General features: G+C 42.2%; 1 protein-coding gene across 3 annotated transcripts in view; it reads right to left on the bottom strand.

Moving 5' to 3' along the window:
• POLR3G (RNA polymerase III subunit G) overlaps positions 1-21,774 on the bottom strand; it is a 65,907-nt gene that overhangs the window by 39,749 nt on the left and 4,384 nt on the right. For all 3 annotated transcript variants that reach the window (XM_030193380.1, XM_030193379.1, XM_030193381.1), the window contains 2 exons: positions 15,295-15,424; positions 519-587 (listed from right to left, as the gene is read on the bottom strand). In XM_030193380.1, coding sequence (XP_030049240.1) covers positions 519-587; positions 15,295-15,424 — 199 coding nt within the window. The remainder of the gene's footprint in view (positions 1-518; positions 588-15,294; positions 15,425-21,774) is intronic.

Below are 21,774 nucleotides of genomic sequence, written 5' to 3'. Positions count from 1 at the left end.
AGGGAAGAGTGCTGGAACTGGGAGGGAGGGAGGAAGGGGGGATCCTGGAACTGGGAGGGAGGGACCCTCAAACTCGGAGGGAGGGAGGGAGAGAGGAAGGGGGGACGACCCTGGAACTTGGAGGGAGGGAGGGGGGGCCCCATGGCACACACACTCTCTCTCTCTCACACACACACACACTCATTCTCTCACACACACACACCGAGAAAAACCTTGCTAGCGCCTGTTTCATTTGTGTCAGAAATGGGCCTGTTTTACTAGTATTCTATAAACCATGCCTAGAATACACCTTGGTGTATTGTTTTCTGTGCCAATTTTTTAGGCATCATAAATAGAATCTAACCCTAAATGTGTTTGGCACAGTAAAAAAACTAAAAGCAGAATTTCCAGTATAAAGATATACTGCTCTCTCTGTCTTTATGGAGTAGTATTCAAAGTGTCAAGCTCCCATAATATGGCCAATTACTGTGATATTCTCACACCCCTCAGAACATCCAAAATCACATCTATGCACTTACCTGGAATCCACTCTGTTACCAGTTTCTTGTCTCTCTCAGTTTTGTATTTGAAACTGTATTTTTCAATTGCTGAAGAAAACATGGAAAAACAAAATAAGTCAATACCACCTCCACTACATGCTGCAACTTGGATAAGTCAAGGCTTCCCGAACTCTGGTTAGGACCCAAGTGTGTGTGTGTGTGGGGGGGGCACATTTGGGATCACAACCTGGGTAGACTGTCCACAGAAACATTAGTGGGCAGCACCTCCAGGGATCATATACTTTGTAGCCACAATAATGGCACAGAAAGTCTGATAAATTCTGGAGTATATCACAAGGAAAATACAAAACACCTTACTGATTATTGCAACAAACTGACTGCTGCTCACTCAGTGTGACCTGGGGTTGCACAGATTCCCATAACACCAGCCTAATGGTTAGCACAGTGGGCTGAGAACCAAGCAACATGTGACCCTGGGCAAGTCACTTCACCCCCATTGTCCAAGGTAGAACTCCCCCCAAACACACACAATCTTAGAGTCAGAGAAAAGTACCTGCATATGGATATGTAAACCACTTTGTACCACAGAAAGGCGGTGTATCAAATCCATGACCCTTAACCCCTTTACCTTTCACTTCTGGACAAACAGAAAATTTTAGGAGATATGGATTTTATTTCTCCCCTTTTCCAAATCGGAGCTCAAGGTGAGTTACAATCAGATACACACGTTATTTACCTGCCCGAGTAGGTTCATGATCTAAGTTGTACTTACAGCATGAAGGGTGAAGTGACTTTGCGAGTGTCACAAGAACAGCGAGGAAGAGTAGATCTGAACCTTGGTTTCCCTGTTTCTGAGCCTACTCAGTCTGCCCATTTGTATCCGATTTCTGTGTTATTACAGATTTTATTTGATCTGTGTTCTCCCTCTCCCTCTGCACTGACCCCTTTAGGCAGTGGTGTGCTGGAGCCGGCTCGCACCGGCTCGCAAGAGCCAGTTGTTAAATTTTGTACCGACTTGCGAGCCGGTTGTTCCCGAGTGCGAGCCGGCTCTCCTCCCTCCCTCCGGATCCGGTCCCTCACCTTGTCCAGCGAATTCTTCGGGGCAGGCAATCTTGCCTGCCCGCTGCCGGCACTGACTCTCCCCTGCTGCTGGATCGCTCTTTAAAAATGGCCGCCGAGACTTCCAAAGGCGGCCTCGCGAGACTTCTGCTGAAGTCTTGCAAGCCGCCCTTGTAAGTCTCGGTGGCCATTTTGAAGAGTGATCCGGCAGCAGGCAGACAAGATTGCCTGCCCCAAAGAATTTGCTGGACGAGGTGAGGGACCGGATCCGGAGGGAGGGAGGGAGGAAGGAGAGCTGAAGAATTCTTTGAACAACTCGGTGGCTGGAGGTGGTGGCAGGGGAGAGAAGGGAGTCGCTAGGCATGGGTGGCTAGAGGGAGAAGGGGGAGAGAAGGGAGTCGCTGGACATGGGTGGCTGGAGGAGGGGGGCAGGGGAGAGAAGGGAGTCGCTGGGCATTTTCATTTTTTCTTTAGGTTAGATTTAGATTATACCTTTTCCAAAGTAGCTTAAAGTAATTTACATTCAGGTATACTAGGAGCATTTCCCTTTTCCTGGAGGGCTTACAATCTAAGGGCCCTGTTTACTAAGCTACATTATAGGTGTGTTAGCATTTTTAACGCACATTAACCATGTACGCACCTACAATATCACTATAGGTGCCTACACGGTTAGCGTGCATGCTAATTGTAAGCGTGTTAAAAACACTAACATGCCTAAGTAAACAGGGCCCTAAGTTTGTACTTGAGGCAATGTAAGGTTAAGAGACTTGCTCAAGATCACAAGAAGGAGCAGCAGTAAGACTTGAACCTGGCTTCTCTGGTAGCTGGTATGAATGAGCAAATTAGACAAAGACCATACAACCTATCTGCCATCATTTTTTGTTTCTATACTAAATCAGAATGGTCTTAGAGGGTACTTTTCAGAGGCAAAGATTCACTTTTACCAGCTGACACAGATTAGCATCCTGCTGTGTTTTAGAAAATTCAACAGACATGTAAACATTTTAGCAAGTTTCATTTTGGTAGGGTTGGCTTGGAAGAAGGCGGTAACCCTTGATAGTGCAAACTGGATTGAACAGTAATGCTGTGATATACATTTCTGTCTTACTTTCTTTTTATTTTTTAGGGTGCAGGTGCTTGATAAAAACATAAGAAATGTCATGCTAAATAAGCCCAGAATTCACAGAGTTCAGCATCCTGTGTCCAACAGTGGCCAGTCTGGGTCACAAATACTTAGCAGAATCTTCAATGATCTGACAAAATGGTTGCCACCAGTTAATCTTTAAATCATACATTTATACCTTACTTTTTTGTTACACTGACTTGATTATCAAAAGAATCAGAACGAGGATGACCCAAGGTTAATACCAGATCACTTTTCTAGGTCTTGGGGGGGGGGGGGGGGGGGGTAACTGCTTGACTATCCTACAGACATGCCCCCATTTTCCATTTAATATCTGAATGGTTCTCAGGTTTACTTCCTATACCTTCTCAAATCAGTCACCTAGTTCCACGGATAAATTCTTGCTTTTAGGGGTAAGCCATGTGATCCACAGCACTCTGCAAGAAGGGAAATCTGAAAAAATAAGTTGATCATTGAGACATCTACACTTCACATCTACTCATGAGCTAAAGTTTCATTCTCACCACAAATGAAAGGGTTTCAGTAACCCCATGAGGGTGAAGCCAGAACAAAATATTATGTTCTGAATCTCTCTTTACTTTTTAGTGAATCACTCTAAAGTCTCTAACAGATAATGCTGGTGCATGGCAACCACAATCTACCCTGTCTGCCTATTTATGCCTGTCAGAACAAGGTCTTCTCACGCCCTCTGCCAATAAAGTCCCTTTGGAGGTCATACTATAACTATGCACCTGGTAGGAGTCTATTCTATTAAGGAACACAGATGCCTACTTTCATTTATAGTATACTAGCTAAACAGCAAAAATACATGCCTACAATTTAGGCATGAGCATTTATGCCAACTCTATGTTCCAGTGAAACACATGTCATTGACAGTACTCTGTATGTTACATTCCATTGGAACTTCCCCTGCTTCACTTTCATAGGAAGACCTAATTTTTGAAACTTCTCACTCAACATGGAAGACAAATCCTATATCTAGTAACCAAATATTTAGGTGTCCTTTTACTAAGATGCACTAATGCATTTAGAGAATGCTAATAATTATTGTGCATTAAATAAGATATCCATTATATAGCTATAGGCATCTTCTCATTAAAGCTAAAAAAAACCCCCACAAACAGCTATTAAGATCAAGTTGATTAATTCTAGGTCTTTAACAGTTAAAAGCAAGATCAAAAAGTCAAGACTTCAGACCATGCCCAAAGTTTAAGCCCGGTTTAGCTCTAATCTCCTTTGGTAATTCATTCCAAAGCTGTGGATGCGGCTTGAAAAAGCTCGTCTTCACATCCATTCTAACCTGAAGCTCTTTAAAGAGGTTAAGACCAAGCATACTGGACACAGAATAATCTTGCGGGCATATACCAGCCTAAGTTGTTCCCAAGATAACTAGCAGCACAAAGGGCTCCAAGACCAAATTATCAATTTAAAAATGGGTTCTAACTGCTTAGGATGCCAATTTTGTTGAACAAGAGAAACCTCTCTTTTTGCATTTTAGAAAATTCTGGATGCTGTATTCTGAATTATTTGAAGTCTTTTGAATAAGTATTAATGGGAGCCCAACAGATATATATACTACTCTAACAGTCCAAAGTTTGGTCATTAGACAAACATTTTCTAAAACCTGAAGAAAAGTATTTAGTTATATTGTATGAACCTCTTTATATTGATAATGTTGTATCCTGAGGTAGGGGGTTGACAGAGACACAGCCCTTTAACCCTGCAAACTAGGGATGTGCATTCATTCAAAATGACATGGCAAAAAACAGAAATTCAGTAGTTGTTCTGTATCAACAGGGTGTCCTATTGAACACCATTGATGACATTGCCCTTGAAACAAAGACATTTCATTTTGGTTATTTTTTTCTATCATTTATAGACATTTCTGTCTGCAGACCTAGCAATCAAGTCTGAGATGGCACTTCCCCCAGCTGCCTGAGTGCATCTCTTGACCATGGGTGTTACTGCAGACATCAGAACAAACATTACAAGACTCAACAACCTGTCGGCTGCAAACGAGACAAATCCATGGCTGCAAAGACTCCTTGTAAGCAACAAAGATGTATGATGACCTGATGAATGATCTGTATGCACTGTTTATTTTCTACCAGACTAATGAAAAAAACATGACCTCAATGCAAACAAAGCATTCAGATGTCGACCTCATACATACACATTTTTTCCATAGCCAGATGGAAGACATCACATTTCCCTCGATCTCCTAAGCAACCATGTCAATTGGTTTTAATCTGACTCAAACCATTGGGCATGTTTTATTGATAGGCAAAGTGTCAGCCATTACTGGAAAGCATAAGACTCAGAACTGCTCCTACTAAGCCAATTCAAGAAATATCTCTCAGACTGTATCACTAGTAACAATGGGAGAGAGGTACTGGGAATGGAATGCCACACAAGGAATAAAGCAAACATCTTTCCCTCCTTGAACTTACTGGAATAGGCCAACAGATTGTAAAACTACTTGGCTAGCCCTTTCTAACTTCGATACTTAGCAAAAACGTAACATTTCTCTAACCCAGGAGTGTGTCAAACTCATTTTAAGGTTGGACCACACTGATGAGGAAAAGGCATTAAGTAGATTCCCTCCCTCTTGCATACTGTAGCCAACCAGACAAGGATATGTATATTTGCGTAAGCATGTATGTATAACTTGTTATAAAAATATAATTTTGTTTTAAAGTTTAATGAGCATGATTATGGGGGTTGGGGAAATTAACTGAAGATCAATGGAGATTGGTAAAAAAAGGGGGAGGAGAGGGGAAAGGGAGGGGCGAGAGAGGGCTGAGAGGGAAGGGAGCTGGAGGAGCAAGAAGATGTGGGTAGGGGAAGATGGAGAGAGGGGAAAAGAGAAGGAGAGGGGAGATGTGGGTGGGGAAGAAGGGAGGGCAGAGGAGAGGAAGGAAGAGGAGAGGAGTGGAGATGGAGAGGGGGAGCTGAGCAAGGGGATAGGAAGACGAGGAGGGGATGGAAGAGACAGGAGGAAATAGGAGTAGGCGGAGGAAGAGAGGGAGGGGAGATATGGGTAGGGGGAGATGAAGAGCAGGAGGGAGGGGAGAAGAGGGGAAGATGGAGAGGAGGAGGAAAGGGAGGGGAAGATGGAGAGGAGGAGATGAGGATGAAGGGGAGAAGGGGGGAAGAAAGAGGGAGAGGGGAAATGTGGGTAGGTGAAGATGGAGAGAGGGAGGGAAGGAAGGGGAGGAGAGTGATGGAGGGGAGAAGAGAAAGGAAGAGGGAGATAGGGAGATGTGGGGGGGGGGGATGTGTGGAGGGAGAGATGGAGAAAGACAGAGGGAGGTAGAGAGGGGAGATGGAGAGAGGGGGAGATGGTAAGCAGAGGAAAGGGGTGAAATAAGGGGGAGAGGAGACACATGGGTAGTGGAGAAGTGGAGAGGGAGAGGGGGAGGAGGGAGAGGAGTAGATGGGGGAAGGAGGAGAATCCCTGGAGCTGGGGTGAGGGGAGGCAGGGATACAAACAAGAGTGATTACGTTCAGCTCATCAGGGATAGCTTGGGCCAGTTTGGGTTTTACTTCCAATACATTTATTCAATTGAGACAAAACCTCTGGTAACCTTACCATCAGCATCAAGCCATTCACATCTACCCATTTCACTCTGTATTTTATAGACCTCTATCCCCCTCAGCCGTCTCTTCTCCAAGTTGAAGAGCCCTAGCCACTTTTATCTTTTCCTCACTTTTCCAAGCTGTGTAGCTTGAGCAGTCTCTTTGTGTGGTCTGCCTTTCACCCTTTACCTGCTGTATGTGTTATTTGGATCTTCTTAGGACTGCTCCTTGCCTACCTGTGTAGCTTGAGCTGTCTCTCTGTCGTTTCCCTTTTACCCTTTACTTGCTGCAGCTCTTGTTTGGATCCTGTGAAGGTCGCTCGTTCGTTTAAGCTGTGTGGCACAGCTTGAGCTACCTCTCTGAATGGGTTCCTTTATTCTGGTTGCTGCTAGCTATCTGTGTGTTTGGTCTTGTGACCTTTCATTGGTGACTGTGTTTGGCGCAGTGTGCGCAGCCTGAGTGTCAATCCCTTCTGAGACTTCTTTTTGTTCTTTTCCCTTCCCTTTTGTGTGTTTGGGTTCCAGTTTGGCCGTGCAGCTCGTACGTTTGGACTCTACGTGTGGGTTCCAGTTCAGCCTTGCGGCCCGTACGAGTGGTTTATTTCCCTTTCTGGTGGTGCTCACTTGTCTCCCTGACAGTGCTGGGCTTCATAGCCCTTTGTCTCTGTATGGAGTGAGCTTGGTCTGCCCTAGGCCTCGGCCTGCCCTAGGACTCGGCCTAGGTCCAAGGACTCACAATCAAACCCAACACTGTGAAGCTCTGTGAGCCAGATCAAGCAGATTAGAGCCGCTGTCGTGGTATCCCTTGTATACAAAAGTCCCATTGGCACCCCAGGTCACCATATCCTTGTGCCTCTATAGCTTATCGAGCACCACTTTGGCGTTTTTCCTATAATACACACCGATTCCTTTTAACACTTCCTGAAGAATAGGGTTAGGCTATTTATCATTATCTAGCGACTCCTCTAAGACTTTGTTCGGGAAGATACTATTTTTTTCCCCCTTTCACTCTGTTTGGCAAATAAAAGGTAGCGCTGTAACATGGATGAATAAAGTCTGGTCTTTTCACAGTCAGTTAGTCCTGAACTTTGAAGAATACCACTCATTTCTTCATTAACTCTTTGAACAGCATCCATTCTAATATTTTCATGGGGTCCTGTAGGACCTCAAACCAACAAGCTGCTGGTTAGGGACCAAGTACATCATTTCAGCATACTGTATTGCCGATGAGGCTCGTGATCGTCAGCAAGGCAAAACTTAGCAATAAAACCCCCAGTCTGCACCATCAGTTTCTTCTTTGTTTTAGGAGATATCCTTTTGTCCCCGAGACTCTTTATTGCATGCCTTTGTCTTTTCAGGATGCTGATCCAATGCTGTGATAATGGTATGTTATGTTTCAGAGTGTTTAAGACTATCTCTGCTTTAGTTGCTATTAAGGTGTCCAAAGTGATGCCAAGGATGGTCTCTCTCTGCCTGGGTGAAGCCTGAACTAAACGTTTTAAAAGCTTCAGGTTCCTTTTCAGGTGGCCAGACATGTTGCCTGTGAAAGGCAATTAGCGTGTGTGGAAAAAGCAGCGGTTTGTCACTTCTTTTTATAGGCACCCACTCTTTTCTTACCATATGTTACAGTCAAAGCTGGGGGAAAGATGTCCGTCCTCAGTTTGTAAGCCTCGGGTGTCAATGTGTTCAAATCCAAATGAGATAGAGGTACAGTTTTCTAGTAGCATCTTTGAAGACCTTGAGAAAAAAAACGTGTTTTGCCTGGGTACATTTGTCTTGCAAGAACAGCTATCTGCTGCTGATCCCTCGGATTCTTAAACAGCACGATATATTTTGCATTTAAAGTGATAGGGTGGTTTGTTCTGCCTTGGCAAAAAATGTTCTGGATGATATAAACAATACTTAAAGTTTTGTGGTGTGTATACTTGGTAAAGGCTTTTTCGATCTCATTTTTACAAGCAGACTCTATAAAATCATCAATGATGACCAGATTTACTTTATTGGGCAGAAACATGTCATCGTTAAACATTATCGGTAGCAAATCCATAAAAGCAAATTTTATTCAGCACCACTCGTGTACTTGACCCAAGTATACGAGTGGTGCTGAATAAAGTTTGTTCATAATTTACATCTGGCTGTGAAGGTTTCTTCATCCACCCCTATTTGGATTTTTGCCAACAGGTGTAATACCATACGAATTGATCGGATTTCACGCTGAACGTAAGATTGGCATGTTACACGAGAAGGGATGGCACAGGCATGTGTCAAATTCTTCAGTAGCCATAGCGAAAATGTAAACTCCCGAACACTTCCAGACTGAGGTAAATTCTGCTTTTTTTTTTTCTGTACATGACTTCATAGGGTGGTGCACATTTCAACACTATTGCTGTGTCGGAAAAAAGAGGATGTTTTTATTTTTAAAAGTCCTTGGCACTGCATGGTGCGGGGGACCGTGTAAGGGGAATGGGGAGGAGGCATATGGATAGCTGGACGATGCATCTCTCTATATACAACAGCTTTGGGATTTTGCCAGCTTTTCCTTTCTCCTGTTGGGATGGGAACGGAGAGGGATGTGGGGGAGTAGTCTTTGTTAAAGGAACTCCTGTGTTTTTCATGACTTGTGCCATACTGATTTTAAAAAACACTACTTGTGGGGCTCTGGTGTCTATAAACAGCTGTTTCTTTCTTTCTTTCAACATGACCACAGAAAAATGTAGGGAAATTGCTTAAGAGGGTAGAGAGAGGGGGGCCCGGATTCAAATGCATTCAAATGCAGGGGGCCTGGAGCCGAGGAAGCAGGCAGGTGAGACCAGGAACTGCAGCGCTGGTGGCCAGGCCCGGGCCCGGGGAAGTTCCAATGGAGCCAGTGGAAATTGTTCATGGTTGGGAGACACATGATCCTTGTCACAAACTCCCCAATTAACCTAGATGCCTCAGATTTCCAAAGCCAGAAAGCTCTACACATGAACTCTATTCAAGCTAAAGAATCCATTTGCAGACCTGGGAAGCGAAAGAGGAGAAACCATCCCAAGGAGAGAAAGAAAGAGAGGGGAATCAAACCTGTAGACCCCGAAGCTGCAAGATCTGCAAACACTGTGCTTAAGTATAGCATGGCCAAATATCCTATACCCTATAAAGAACAACATTGGATTTTCTGTCAACATAGTTGAATCTTATGGATTAAATTTGGAAGTCAAGTGGATGTCAATCATGTAGAGCTTTGCTTTCATTGGCTGCTGTGTTAGTGGGTTTGAGCCAGAAGTAGCTTATTAAAAAAAAACGCAGCTGACATTTTTTTCGGCTGCTTGTTGAAAATGTTGAGATTATGCAAAAAAGGTATGTGACTTTGGTGGTTTCTTTGTAAACGAATGTTACAACTTTTTGGTTCCACCATCATTTTTCTTTTTTAGGCAGATGATAAAATATAGCCATGTCAGCAGTGACTCTCTCTACGGATTGTTGAATGAGAATTTGGCTATGACTTTCTTGAGCATTAACAAAAGTTAAAACTTGTAGCATAGTTTTTTTATGAATTGAACTGAAGATATTTTAATTTGTTTGAAAGTATAAGGACACTTAAATGTATTTGTCATTAATTGAAAGAGCTGAAAAACTAGACAGATGAGACATGGTGGATTACAGTTTTTTCCAAATGAATTAATCTAGGGAAACCGTTATCACCGACTGGTCCTAAAAAAATTTTTTCACAAAAGTTAAAAAACAAATAAAACATACTTTAAGTTATGACATATGATATCTTTTTGAAGTCTTGTTGTAGGATTTAAACATTGGGAATTCTTTGAAATCTGGTATCTTCTATCCCTCCACTTTAAGGAATTTTTTTTGAACCTATAATTAACGATTCCCTTCTGAAAAGGCACAAGAGGCATCCATCTGCAAGGCATGATGTACTGGAAGGGAGTCAGGATACTGTCTTCTGGCAGCCAAGATCCAAGACATTACAGAGAGTTTTATGAAGGCTCATCAATCCTACTGACTTATCTAACGTTGCTCATTCATGCTGGCACAAATGATACTGCTAGGTCAGTGTTTCCCAGTTCTGGAGTGCTCCTTGCCAATTAGGTTTTCATGATATCCACAATGAATATGCATGAACTTGATTTGCATACACTGCCTCCATTATATGCAAATCTCATTCATGTACACTGTGGATATCCTGAAAACCTGACTGCCAAGGGGTACTCCAGGACTGGACTTGGGAAACACTGTGCTAGGTAACATCTCAAAGCCACTTCAAAGCTCTAGAAGAGAATGAAGATAGCTGCATAGGTAGTAGTCTCAATTCTCGTGGTTAAGACGGCAGTAGAAATCAGACTGAATGAAGGTTTATCTATGATTGCTGGTTGGCTAAATGCAAGGTGGCTGGATGAAAGGCGTTCACAATGAAATGCTAAATAGAAGAGGGGGCGAGTTTCAGTTTTCAAATAATTTCTGATATTCTATGTGATCAGTTATTAAGCCTGGGGATGAAGGTTATCATCTGCTGAGTGAACCTATAATGTATCTTCTTGACCAGACTGATTAAAGTGTGGCCTCAATGCCAACAAAAGACCTTTTATAGACATTTATTCCATAGCCAGAGAGTGATGCTCATTTATGAACACTGCCAAAATTTATTTTCAATTACTTGTGCTTTTTGTTATGCTACTTCAGCCATTACAATTAAGAATAGATTATTGTAATATCATGGTTTAACTTTGACAAGCTTAAAAAAAAAAAAAAAAAAAAAAAAAGATTACAATTAGTACAGAATGTGGCCACTAAATTGTTACTGAAGAAGCAGAAATCTGATCTGATCATGTACTTCCTTTGCTGAATATGTTTTACCCAGTTTACAAGTGAAATTGCAGAAGTATGTCGCACTATCTGACTAAACATTTGATTCCCTATTGTGTGTGTTGCAAATCATCTCAAATGGGATTACTGCCAATTATCACCCTTATTAAAGATTACTTCAGCATCCACAAAATGTTATACTTTTAGCTATGTTGGTCCTTAGGAGTAGCCTAGTGGTTAGTACAGCGGACTTTGATCCTGGGGAACTAAGTTTGATTCCCACTGCAGCTCCTTGTGACTCTGGGCAAGTCACTTAACCCTCCATTGCCCCTGGTACAAAATAAGTACCTGAATATATGTAAACCACTTTGAATGTAGTTGCACAAACCTCAGAAAGGCAGTATATCAAGTCCCATTTGCCTTTCCCTTCCCTTATTTGTGGGACTTTATCCTGTGGGAGATTTAGGAAAAATCTGTCTGCGTTTGAAAAAAACAAAGTGATAATCTTTATTGCAGTTTAATTTTGTATTTGTATTTTACTGTGTATTTTATATTTTACGTGCACACTAAGTGTAATCAGATTTGATGCAAGTTTACTAACAGCAAAATATCAACTATTAAAAAAAAATCACTCTCATATCATGGAGATACATTCATGTTGCACAGATGGCGTTGACAGCGTTTTGGATCCCTGGATGATAGAACAACATTACAAGTGCTGCTGAATGGATGTGTCATCTGGAAGTAAAATGCATAGACCATTATTAAGATAAATTTGGGGAAGTCCACTGCTTGTCCCTGGTGGTCAGCAGTAGAGAACCTTGATACAGGTCCTGGCAAGATCCTAAAAGGTAACATGAATTGGCCGCTGTTGGAACATGATGCATGGATCTGTGATCTGACCCAGTATGGCAACTCTCACGCCCTTATGGGGTTGCTAGGGCTTTGTAATGAAGTAGCTTAAACCATTTTATGTGAAGGTTCATGGCCCTGCAGTGAAATTATTGGGTGAAAAGTTACTAAGGAGCAAGGGCGTAGCCAGACACCCAATTTTGGGTGGGCCTGGGCCCAAGATGGGTGGGCAGAAGAACCTCCCTGTCCCACAAGTAATTTGGTCTCTCCCTCTTTCGCCTGCATGCCATAGAGTCTCTCAAACATCCCCCCTCCCCCGCATACCATTTAAATAGCAGATTTTCACCAGCAGCGAGCAGCAACTAATACACACTGCTCGTGTTGACCCCACAGCCTTCTCACTGATGCAACTTCCTGTTTCCGCATAGGCAGGAATACGTCAGAGGGAAGGCTGTGGGGCCAGTGTGAGCAGTATGTATCAGTCTTTGCTTGCTGCAGGCAAAGATCTGCTATTTACAAGGTATGCAAGAAGGACAGTTGTTGGGAGTTTTTGGCTTGTGGGGCTTGGGGATCCCTGCCAGCCACATCATTGGTGTGCTGCTAATGGGTGGGCCTGAACACAAAGTGGGTGGGCCAGGGCCCACCCAGGTCCACCCTTGGCTACGCCCCTGCTAAGGAGCTGGCATTTTAGCTAGCAGATGAGGAGGAAAGTTGGGAGAAATGAGGGACCAACTGGGGGAGAGGAAGAACAGATGGATTACATCACCACCTCCCCTACTGCCTATGAGCAACCACAGTTGAAATCTGGCCCTGTGTGCTTGCATGCCACCATGCGGCACATGTGTTGAGAGTTACTAACCCCTACCTTAAGGGCATTATGGAGTAATTTATAAAGTCATTTTTCACATATGTGACCACATACATGGGGAAACAGCCCATTATAAATTCCAAAGACAGAAGTACACACACTGACATGATAGTTCTTACTTTGCCTCTTTGCCAGTAGGTACATAAAGGGGCAGAGTTTGAGCAGAGCTCAGAAGTTCACAGGTAGAATCTAGGTGTGGATATTTACAGCTTCTCTCACAGACATAACTGTCAGTGACTGCGATGTAGGCACGATTTTTGCAACTTGCACTAGTATATAAAAGATAAGCACCTACCTGACCTTATAACAGAATACCTAAGTATATGCAAACAAGGACATATACACAAAATCTATATCGGATATGGAGTAAATTTTTCATACCCAACTTAAATGAAAAGACAGATGGATTAATTCACAGAATGCCCCTAGGGATGCTTTTGTTTTATGTGGCCAAACCTAGGCATGTAATGAACCCGAATGCATTACTTTTTTAGTAAAAAGTCAATTTATAGCCACTCCTTGCGAGGAGATATGCAAAAACACCTACACTGTCAGCAATTGCAACAAATGCATTAAGAGCTATTTTAAAATAATCACTGGCAGTAATGCATGTAACTTTAGCCATATTATTCACAAAGCAGTTAAAATTATAGCCTACAAAAAAAAAAAAAAAGTGGTTTGGAATCAAGAGTAAGAGTTGTTCAAACCGTCACTGATTCTATATAGGTCGCCCCATGTTGGGCCCTGAAATTTAAACACAGATTCAAGATCTGTGTGCAACTCAACTTGATTAATGGGCAATGACAAGCACCAATTAGGCACTGAATTGGCATTAGCAAGAACTTGATTGGAGTTGTGCACAAATCTTCTTTGCGGACTATTCTATAACATGGTGCCTAACGTTTCCTGCGCACAAACGAAAAGGGGGTGTGGCCATGAGGGAAGGGTCATGGGCATTCATAAAAGTTAGGTGCCATGTTAAGGAATAATGCCTATCCAGACCTAACTTTGGGCACCAGGCATAAGTCCAGCACCCAAAGTTAGGCACAACCTGCACACAAAACAAAAAAGCCACAAATCATAAGGTGGCAGGGCATTTTTCTCTCAAAAATGTCCAAGTTGCGATTTTCAACACCCCAATTTTCGAAGTTCTGTTCCACAGTTCACCAAAATTTCAAGGGGGTATGTTTTGGGCAGGAGCTGGACAGCTCCAAAAGATAGATTTTTTTCTGCAATAATGCAACAAAATAAAAACATCTAGGACCAAAATTAAGACTTTTTGGTTAGACCTGTTTCAATCACAACTAAGTGACCAAAAGGTGCCCTAAATGACCACTAGAAGGATTAAGGCTTAACCTTCCCATTATTCCCTCAGTGGTCACTCACCCCCTCCCTGGCTCCCAGTGACAATATATATAACAGGCTATATGACAGCTTCTCATATGGTGGCCATTCCTATTAGAGCAGCAAGCCGATCCCAGGAGAAACCTAGTAGTCAGTGAAGTGGACTGTAGAGAAAGGGACCCAGGCCTTTATCCCACTCTAATTGGTACACTTGAGATGGACATGGGGGAAGCCACTGCTTGCCCTGGGATTGGTAGTATGGAATGGTGCTACTAATTGGGTTTCTGCCAGGTACTTGTGACCTGGATTCACCACAGCTGGAAACAAGATTCTGGGCTAGATGGACCATTAGTCGACCCAGAATGGCTATTCTTAAGTTCTAACGTGCAAGCCCTCCAAAATCTACTGTACCTGCGTATAGATTGACACCTGAAGGCATAAAGACTATTGTACAGGTGTAAAGTGAAGTACAGTAGGTATTTTTCTGCTCCTGGAGGACTCATCATACAATATAAGGGGGTTATGGTGAGAAATGTACCTGAGACCTTTTATGTGAAGTCCACTGCAGGCTGCCCCACTACTCTGCTAGGATGCCTGTGTGGCCAGTCTACTAAGAATGATGGCCTCCAGATATCCTAATGGCTGGTTTTCTGGGCGTTTTTCTCTTGGACGTTTTATTTTCCAAAATGGACCCAAAGAAAAATGCACCAAGCACAAAAAGTCTAGGAAATAGGTGATTTTCAAACTAAAAACATTGATGTTTTTCAGGTTCCAAAATGGCTATGTTCACCACTCAATTTTTAGACGCTTCTAGCAAAACAGATGTTTTATTGAAAATGCCCATCCACGCTACTATTCTATAAAGGCTGGGTGCCCTTATAGAATACAGGCTTTGTGTGGATCTTCCTGGTGCCTAACTTCGGTTAGCATATACAGAATCAGACTCATAATCTATATATCCAAGTGGCAACATGCAAATTTCAAATGAGAAACAAATTTGTTTGAAGTTATATGGGAATTTTCTAAATTTTCTGCACCACTATCTAACTTTAAATGGAGGCCGTGCCACTGAATAGTAAACATACAATTAAGCTGTTTTTAACATTTGCAGATTCCAGCTATGTTTTTGAAGTTTTGCACGCACAAACATACCTTGTATTTCTCCTTCTGCTGCAATGAAGTATGGCATTCTTTTCATGGTCCCTCTTAACTCTTGCTTCAAGGCCAGCATGTAGTCTTCATCATCTCCAATCTTCAATGGTACAGGCTTGTAGTCTGTATTCTTTTTATAGAAGCAGAGATATAAATCAGCACTATGTCTTTGGAAAAAGCAACACAAGTGCAATCCTCCTGGTCTGGGTCTTTTGTTTACCACTTTGTATATACTATTCACAGGGTTAAATGCATTGAGGCTCTATTTTCAAAGTCCATAAAGGAAGAGTCAGAGCAAATATCCACATTGTACATTTATCCTTGTAGCTGCACAGTTTTATTTTTTTTGGGGGGCGGAGGGGAGAAGGAGGAGGAGGAGACTATAGAATACAGGCAGAACAAAGGAGGAGGAAAAGTCCCTCACGCAAAACGTGAGCACGGAGAAAGTGAGGAGAACTCGAGGAGGATATACAAAAGAATTTTAATCCTAACAAGCATAAAAATGACCCGACACAACCATGTTTCGGCGCTAAGGCCTGCCTCAGGGGTCAATGTACCTCTTATACTCTTGGCGATGGGATTGTTTAAGAGCAGATGGCAAAGTCTACTATAAAAACGTTATGTCTTCAAAAAACTGTGTAGGATCACCAAACCACCAGCAATCATTTGTCTCATGATACGATTGGCGGTGGTTCGGCAATCCTACACAGTTTTGTGACGACTGTATAACATTTTCATAGTGGACTTTGCTATCTGCTCTTCTACAATCCCATCGCCAAGAGTATAAGAGATACATTGACCCCTGAGGCAAGCCTTAGCACTGAAACACGGCCGTGTCGGGCCATTTTTAAGCTTGTTAGAATTTGTATATCCTCCTTGAGTTCTCCTCACTTTCTTTTTCTGTGAGACTATAGAATACTACATATCAATAGATTTAAAAGAAGTGTGCCATGCTGTACCAATAAAGGTGAGGTGTGAAGGTGGATAAAGACATTTGCACATATTTGCAGAGAGGTCTCCAGTGGCGTAAAATCCACTCAAGGAGCCCTATTATGTAAGGGGGGGGGGTCCCATGGACAGAGGGGGCTCACTTATAGCCACTCCATCTTCTGAGGTGCATCCCTCCTGCTCTGGAGGCCTTTTCTGGTATCTTGCTTCATTAAAATTTGAACTTCTGTCACTGGCCAACACATGCTTCTTTTTCAACTCAACTACACATTTCTGCAGAGCATGCACGTGGAGAAAATGGGTTAACATGCAAGTGTCACCTTTCTTTAAAAGAAGACATGCATATACTGCTCAGAGTTAACATACTAAAGATACAGTAGAAATTCTGTTCATCTTTTAATACAACACAGAAGCACATATGCAAATGATAAAATTACACATTTGATGAAACATTTGTTGAGCCTCAGCTACGATAGGGAAGGCCATCCTACAGGTTCTGTAGTGCTTTTTGAAAGAGAACTTGCACAACACTTTTTATGGCAAGATTACTTGTACAAGTTGTGCACTTTTGAGTATAAAAGGAAGTAGAAAAAGCATGATCACATTTTTGCTGCGCTGTTTATCACTATTTTTGAGGGGGTGGGGAGTGTTGGGAGAAGAGGGGTAAAGGACAGATTTCACTGAACACTGCTAGAGATTAAACACACTAGATCAGGTCAATATTCACCCATTTTTTTAAATACTGGCCACAATATTTAAAATATATTATAGATATCTAAGTCTATCTCTATGTTCAGTGCCACTGTCCAAATAGAAAGAGGTAGTGAATATAATGTGGAGAGTGCTCACTGTCAGCAGCTGTATGTACAGTACAGTGACCATGGTATAATTCACTTTCATGATCAAAAAACAGTTGTCCTAATTAGACAATATGTATAAGGATAATGGCTAATCATCACCATCCATATAGATAGGCAAACACCCTTGTTTGCCCCAGCATTATCTGGAAAGTGCTGACATGTTTAGAGGGAATATTTCAGCAGTATTATCCTCACAGTGCTGCTGGAAACTCACAAAACAGAGAACATACATTTATACTGTGGCCACTAAACATATAGGTACCTTTGAATATTGGCAATAAATTCTGTATTGGAGTTTAGATTTCTCATAAGTTGGCAACCCTGCCTTCCACTATTTACTAAGAGGCCATTTTACTAAAGCTCAGTGCATGCTAATGGACATTAGCATGTGCCAAGAAGCCCATTATATACCTATGAGTTTCTTAGAATTTAGCATATCATTGTGATCTTGGGCAAGTCCCTTAACCCTCTATTGCCTCAGGTACAAACTTAGATTGTGAGCCCTCCTGGGACAGAGAAATATCCAGTGTACCTGAATGTAACTCACCTTGAGCTACTACTGAAAAAGGTGTGAGCAAAATCTAAATAAATAAAATAAATAAATAAATATACTAATTCTGTTAGTATGCATTAAAGCTTCAGTAAAAGGGCCCCTAACATTAGCTTGCATTTTTTAAAATAATTTTTATAACATTTCAAAAAACTGAAGAATTCCACACTTCTTTGTTTCCACATTACTCACACAAAATAATTCAATTCAATGCAGGTCTTATATACTGCTAATATCCCCTGTTTAGGGTTCATCACATTTCAATATTATTTAGACCACATCAAGGGAAATCCAGAGTAATAATCTCAAGAAATGCAAAAAGAAAAAAAATTACCTACAATGAGATAAAGTGTTTCCCCTGTTTACTAAGCCCCTACTACCCATTCCTCTTCTTAGCTGTAATGATTCTCTTTCAGTTGCTACCTTCTAGGGTTCTCTTGCTTGCTTACCTCATTCAGTAACACACACTTCTAGCTTATTTCCTGCTCTGGCCAGGGCCCCAATGCTACTGCATTTCTCTTCTACCAGTATTTGTCAAAAGGAAAAGAACTATTTCATTTTACCCTATCTTCCATTTTCTATTCTCTTCCTTAGGGGTCTTTTTAGTAAGGCGCAATAACAGATTTATCATGTGCTAAATGATAAGGTGGCCATAGGAATATAATGGGCACCTTATTTAGCACACGCTAATCGTTAGTGTACCTTAATAAAAGGACCCTTTAGTTGTGTATCTCTGTTCAGCTCTTCCCTCTCTCTCTTCACCTGATTCTGTGTGGATGCAGGATCAAATAATTTTCACAATACAAACGCAAGTTTGGCAAATGCTTTATCTTCAAGAATTATACATGACAATTGATTTGAAGTTGCCTCAGTTTTATGGTTTAAAAAATTAAGCAAAATTTATTAAGTCTGGCACATATTGCTGGTGGTTATCACATTCAAATTTTGAGCATCGAGCATGTTTCAATTTTTTTTGTTATCTTACTCAACTTTAGCATTTGATGCAGTGGTGTAGCCACGGGGGGGGGGGGGGGGGGGGGGCTTGGGCCCACCCACTTTGGGATCAGGCCCACCCAAAATCAGTGCTCCGTTCGTGTGGTTGGCGGGGATTGGAAAGGCCCACCAGCCGAAAACCTCCCGGCAGAAGAACACTTACACCATATGTAGCTGGTGGCAGTGTCCCCACGCTGCTAATGCCCACTACTTGCACATAATCTTTTTGCGCTCATGCGTGTAGGCTAGCCATGTCAGTGGCTCAGGACACATAGCTGTGTTTCTTCTGCTGGGAGGTCTTTGGCTGGTGGGACTTGCCAATCCCTGCCACCTTCGCACCAGGAAGGCAAGTCACCAGGCGATCCTCACGTCCACCAGCTACCCAGCTATCTATATGCTTAATGATCAAACCACCAACTATAACAGCTGTCCTAACCCTTCCCTCCTGGGTAGAACTTGTTGGAGACATATCCTCAGTGCGAGAGGATAATACATCCCCTGGTGGGCAGGTCCTGGCTACAGGAGTACTTCTTACTTCACCAGGGAGATGCTCTGCTTATAGGAGACCTCCCTCCTCCAAGGCAGCACAGGAGCTACCAGACTGGAGGTGGGACTTCTCTACAACATCCCTATAGGTCTCCTCTATGTACCTCTCTGTCTCCCTCAGCTCCACCAACTCTGCTACTCTAGCCTCAAGAGAACGGAGATCTGTACCATTGAGATCTGTACTGGGACCAGTCCTTTCTAACTTAGAAATTATGTGGTAACAAAAGAATATGCGAGGTGCTCACATCTGCAGGTGACAGAGACCATTATTCAAAGTTGTAAATCATATGCAGATTATGTGAAATTGCAGTGGACTTTAAGAAACTAGAAGACTGGTCATCCAAATGGCAGGTGAATTTAATTTGGACAACTGCAAAGCGATGCACATATGGAGGAATAACCCAAGTTATTCCTTATAACATCAATGTTACTGTAGATTCCACATCTGAAGACGGAGAAGATCTAGGTGTCACTGTGGGCAACACCTTGAAGTCTTTCACCTAAGGTGTGATGTCATTCAAAAGGTGATTATTGTGTTATTAGGAAAGTAAGAGAAAATAGAACAAAATATCATAATGCCTCTGTATCACTCAATGGTATGACCAGACTGAAAATAGTATTAGCAGTTCTGGTAAGGGCATCCTTAAAAAAAAACAAAAAACAGGTGCAAGTCCTGAGGCTCTAGTCCCACTGTAGGTTGGCAGAGAAGGGCAGGAACGAGTTCATAGTGGTTGACCTTGCACTGGCTATAAGCAGACACCTAATTGTAGGACTAGATAGTGGATTCTCATTTGTACTTCTGTGACCGAGTATTATGTGTGGCTCTAGTTCAGGCATCTCAAAAACAACAAAAGTAATTAAAGTGCAAGTCCAATTGTGGCTTGTTTGAGAAGGGCCATAGTGAGTTCAGAGAGAAAAGCATGGCCAGGTCGACACTAGACTGGGGCTCTAGGCAAATACATCCTTGGGGAGGCTGATGGTGGCTTCCCATTAACTCCTCTATCTTCCCCACCTCCTTTTAACAACCTGTCTCTTCTTCTCCTGTATTAGCCAAAAGGTGGCATGGAGTGGCAGCTCATGGGTGGGCCTGTTACGTATTATTGGATGGCATGTCCTTATACAAGAGGTTGCCCCACTGAGAGATTTACAGTACAAAGGTAAGTGAAAAATCACTGATTCTTCTGTTTATGGATAAAGACATTTTGGGTTATGTTGTCATGCCAAGGGGGGGGGGGGGGGTGTTACCCCAGGAACTAGAATCCTGCCTACAATCCATTGGTTTGTTGGTGGCAATGTCATCCTCTAATACGTATACACTGATGTCTCAATAGGATGCCTGAATTTTGGGGATTATTATGCCCCTTTGGTGAAGATTTCTCCAATGCTGTGCAGTGGGATAAAACATTCCCAACATAAGGATTTGAAATTTTTCCTTAAAAAAAAATCTTAATAGATTATAATTTTAATTTTATTTATAAATCTTTTTCACAAATGACTGTTACATATCATAGAATGCTTAGAGTACGTGTTAGACATTAAGGAATGCTTAGATGCCATGAGTCACTTCAGACCTCTATAGGGAATAAGCAGGTTAGAAGAGTCAATTTAGATCGTACATATCACTTTAGATTAGCAGGGTCTTAAAAGAGGCTCGGACAAGTTACAGAAAGTAAAGTCCATAAGCCATTATTAGGGACATAGTGGAAAGTCCACAGCTTATTCTTGGCCAAGCAGAAAAACCTAATTTTCTAGTTTGAGATCTTGCCAGATATTTGTGACTGAATGGGCCACTGTTGGATTCCGGATACAGGTTATGATGGCCAAAAGTTGGTCCCTGCATAACAAAGTTTATGTTCTTATGCTTCTCACCCATGCTATACTCTTGCTGATATTCCTTGCAGTCTATCATAGGCCTGATATCACTACTGGGGGGGGGGGGGGGGGATAATTAGTCCTTGTGATTCTAGTCACATGGAAATTCTTTCCAGCATCGCAGGACTGCCAGTGCTTCAAAGGCTGGTGGGTATCTATCACCAAGTACATGATACAACAGATGGGGTCATAACCCTCCCGAAGGGATACCGATATGACTTCTTAGGTTTTTTTTATTATTTTTTTTATTTGTGGAGCCAGCTATCGGAACTGGGGGCTTGGCCTGTGGGCTTAACAGGCAGTCAACATTCTGTTTTCAGTGGGTTTTACCTCAATTATAGTCTTATCCTGGGTGTTTACTTTATTATAAGTTAATCAGAGCATCTGGATGGGCGGGAAGAATTCTTGAACAGATTCTTCCCTAAAGGGAGGTCAGTCCCTCAGGTCACAGACACCAGTAACTTGGTGTCATTGCTGAAAATTTCAGGTGTTAGACAACTTATCTGGATCATATTACTGAGATCCCTTCTTTGATCTTCCTCTCTTCAGTTAACTCTATAGTTGGTCTGCTGGTGTGCCTGGGACTTTAGCCTGTACTTTTCATTAGTTGCTTGCCTTCCTTATTAAGAAATGGCAATGGTGGTGCGCTTTTCTTATGCTATCCACATTCCCTCCAAGGCATTCTGTATTATTGATCATTATGCTTGCTTT

The sequence above is a fragment of the Microcaecilia unicolor genome, chromosome 2, assembly GCF_901765095.1.
Source record: "Microcaecilia unicolor chromosome 2, aMicUni1.1, whole genome shotgun sequence".
NCBI classification, from domain to species: Eukaryota; Metazoa; Chordata; class Amphibia; order Gymnophiona; family Siphonopidae; genus Microcaecilia; species Microcaecilia unicolor.
The sequence above is the reverse complement of the archived record's forward strand: the minus strand, read 5'-3'. Positions and strand labels throughout refer to the sequence as shown.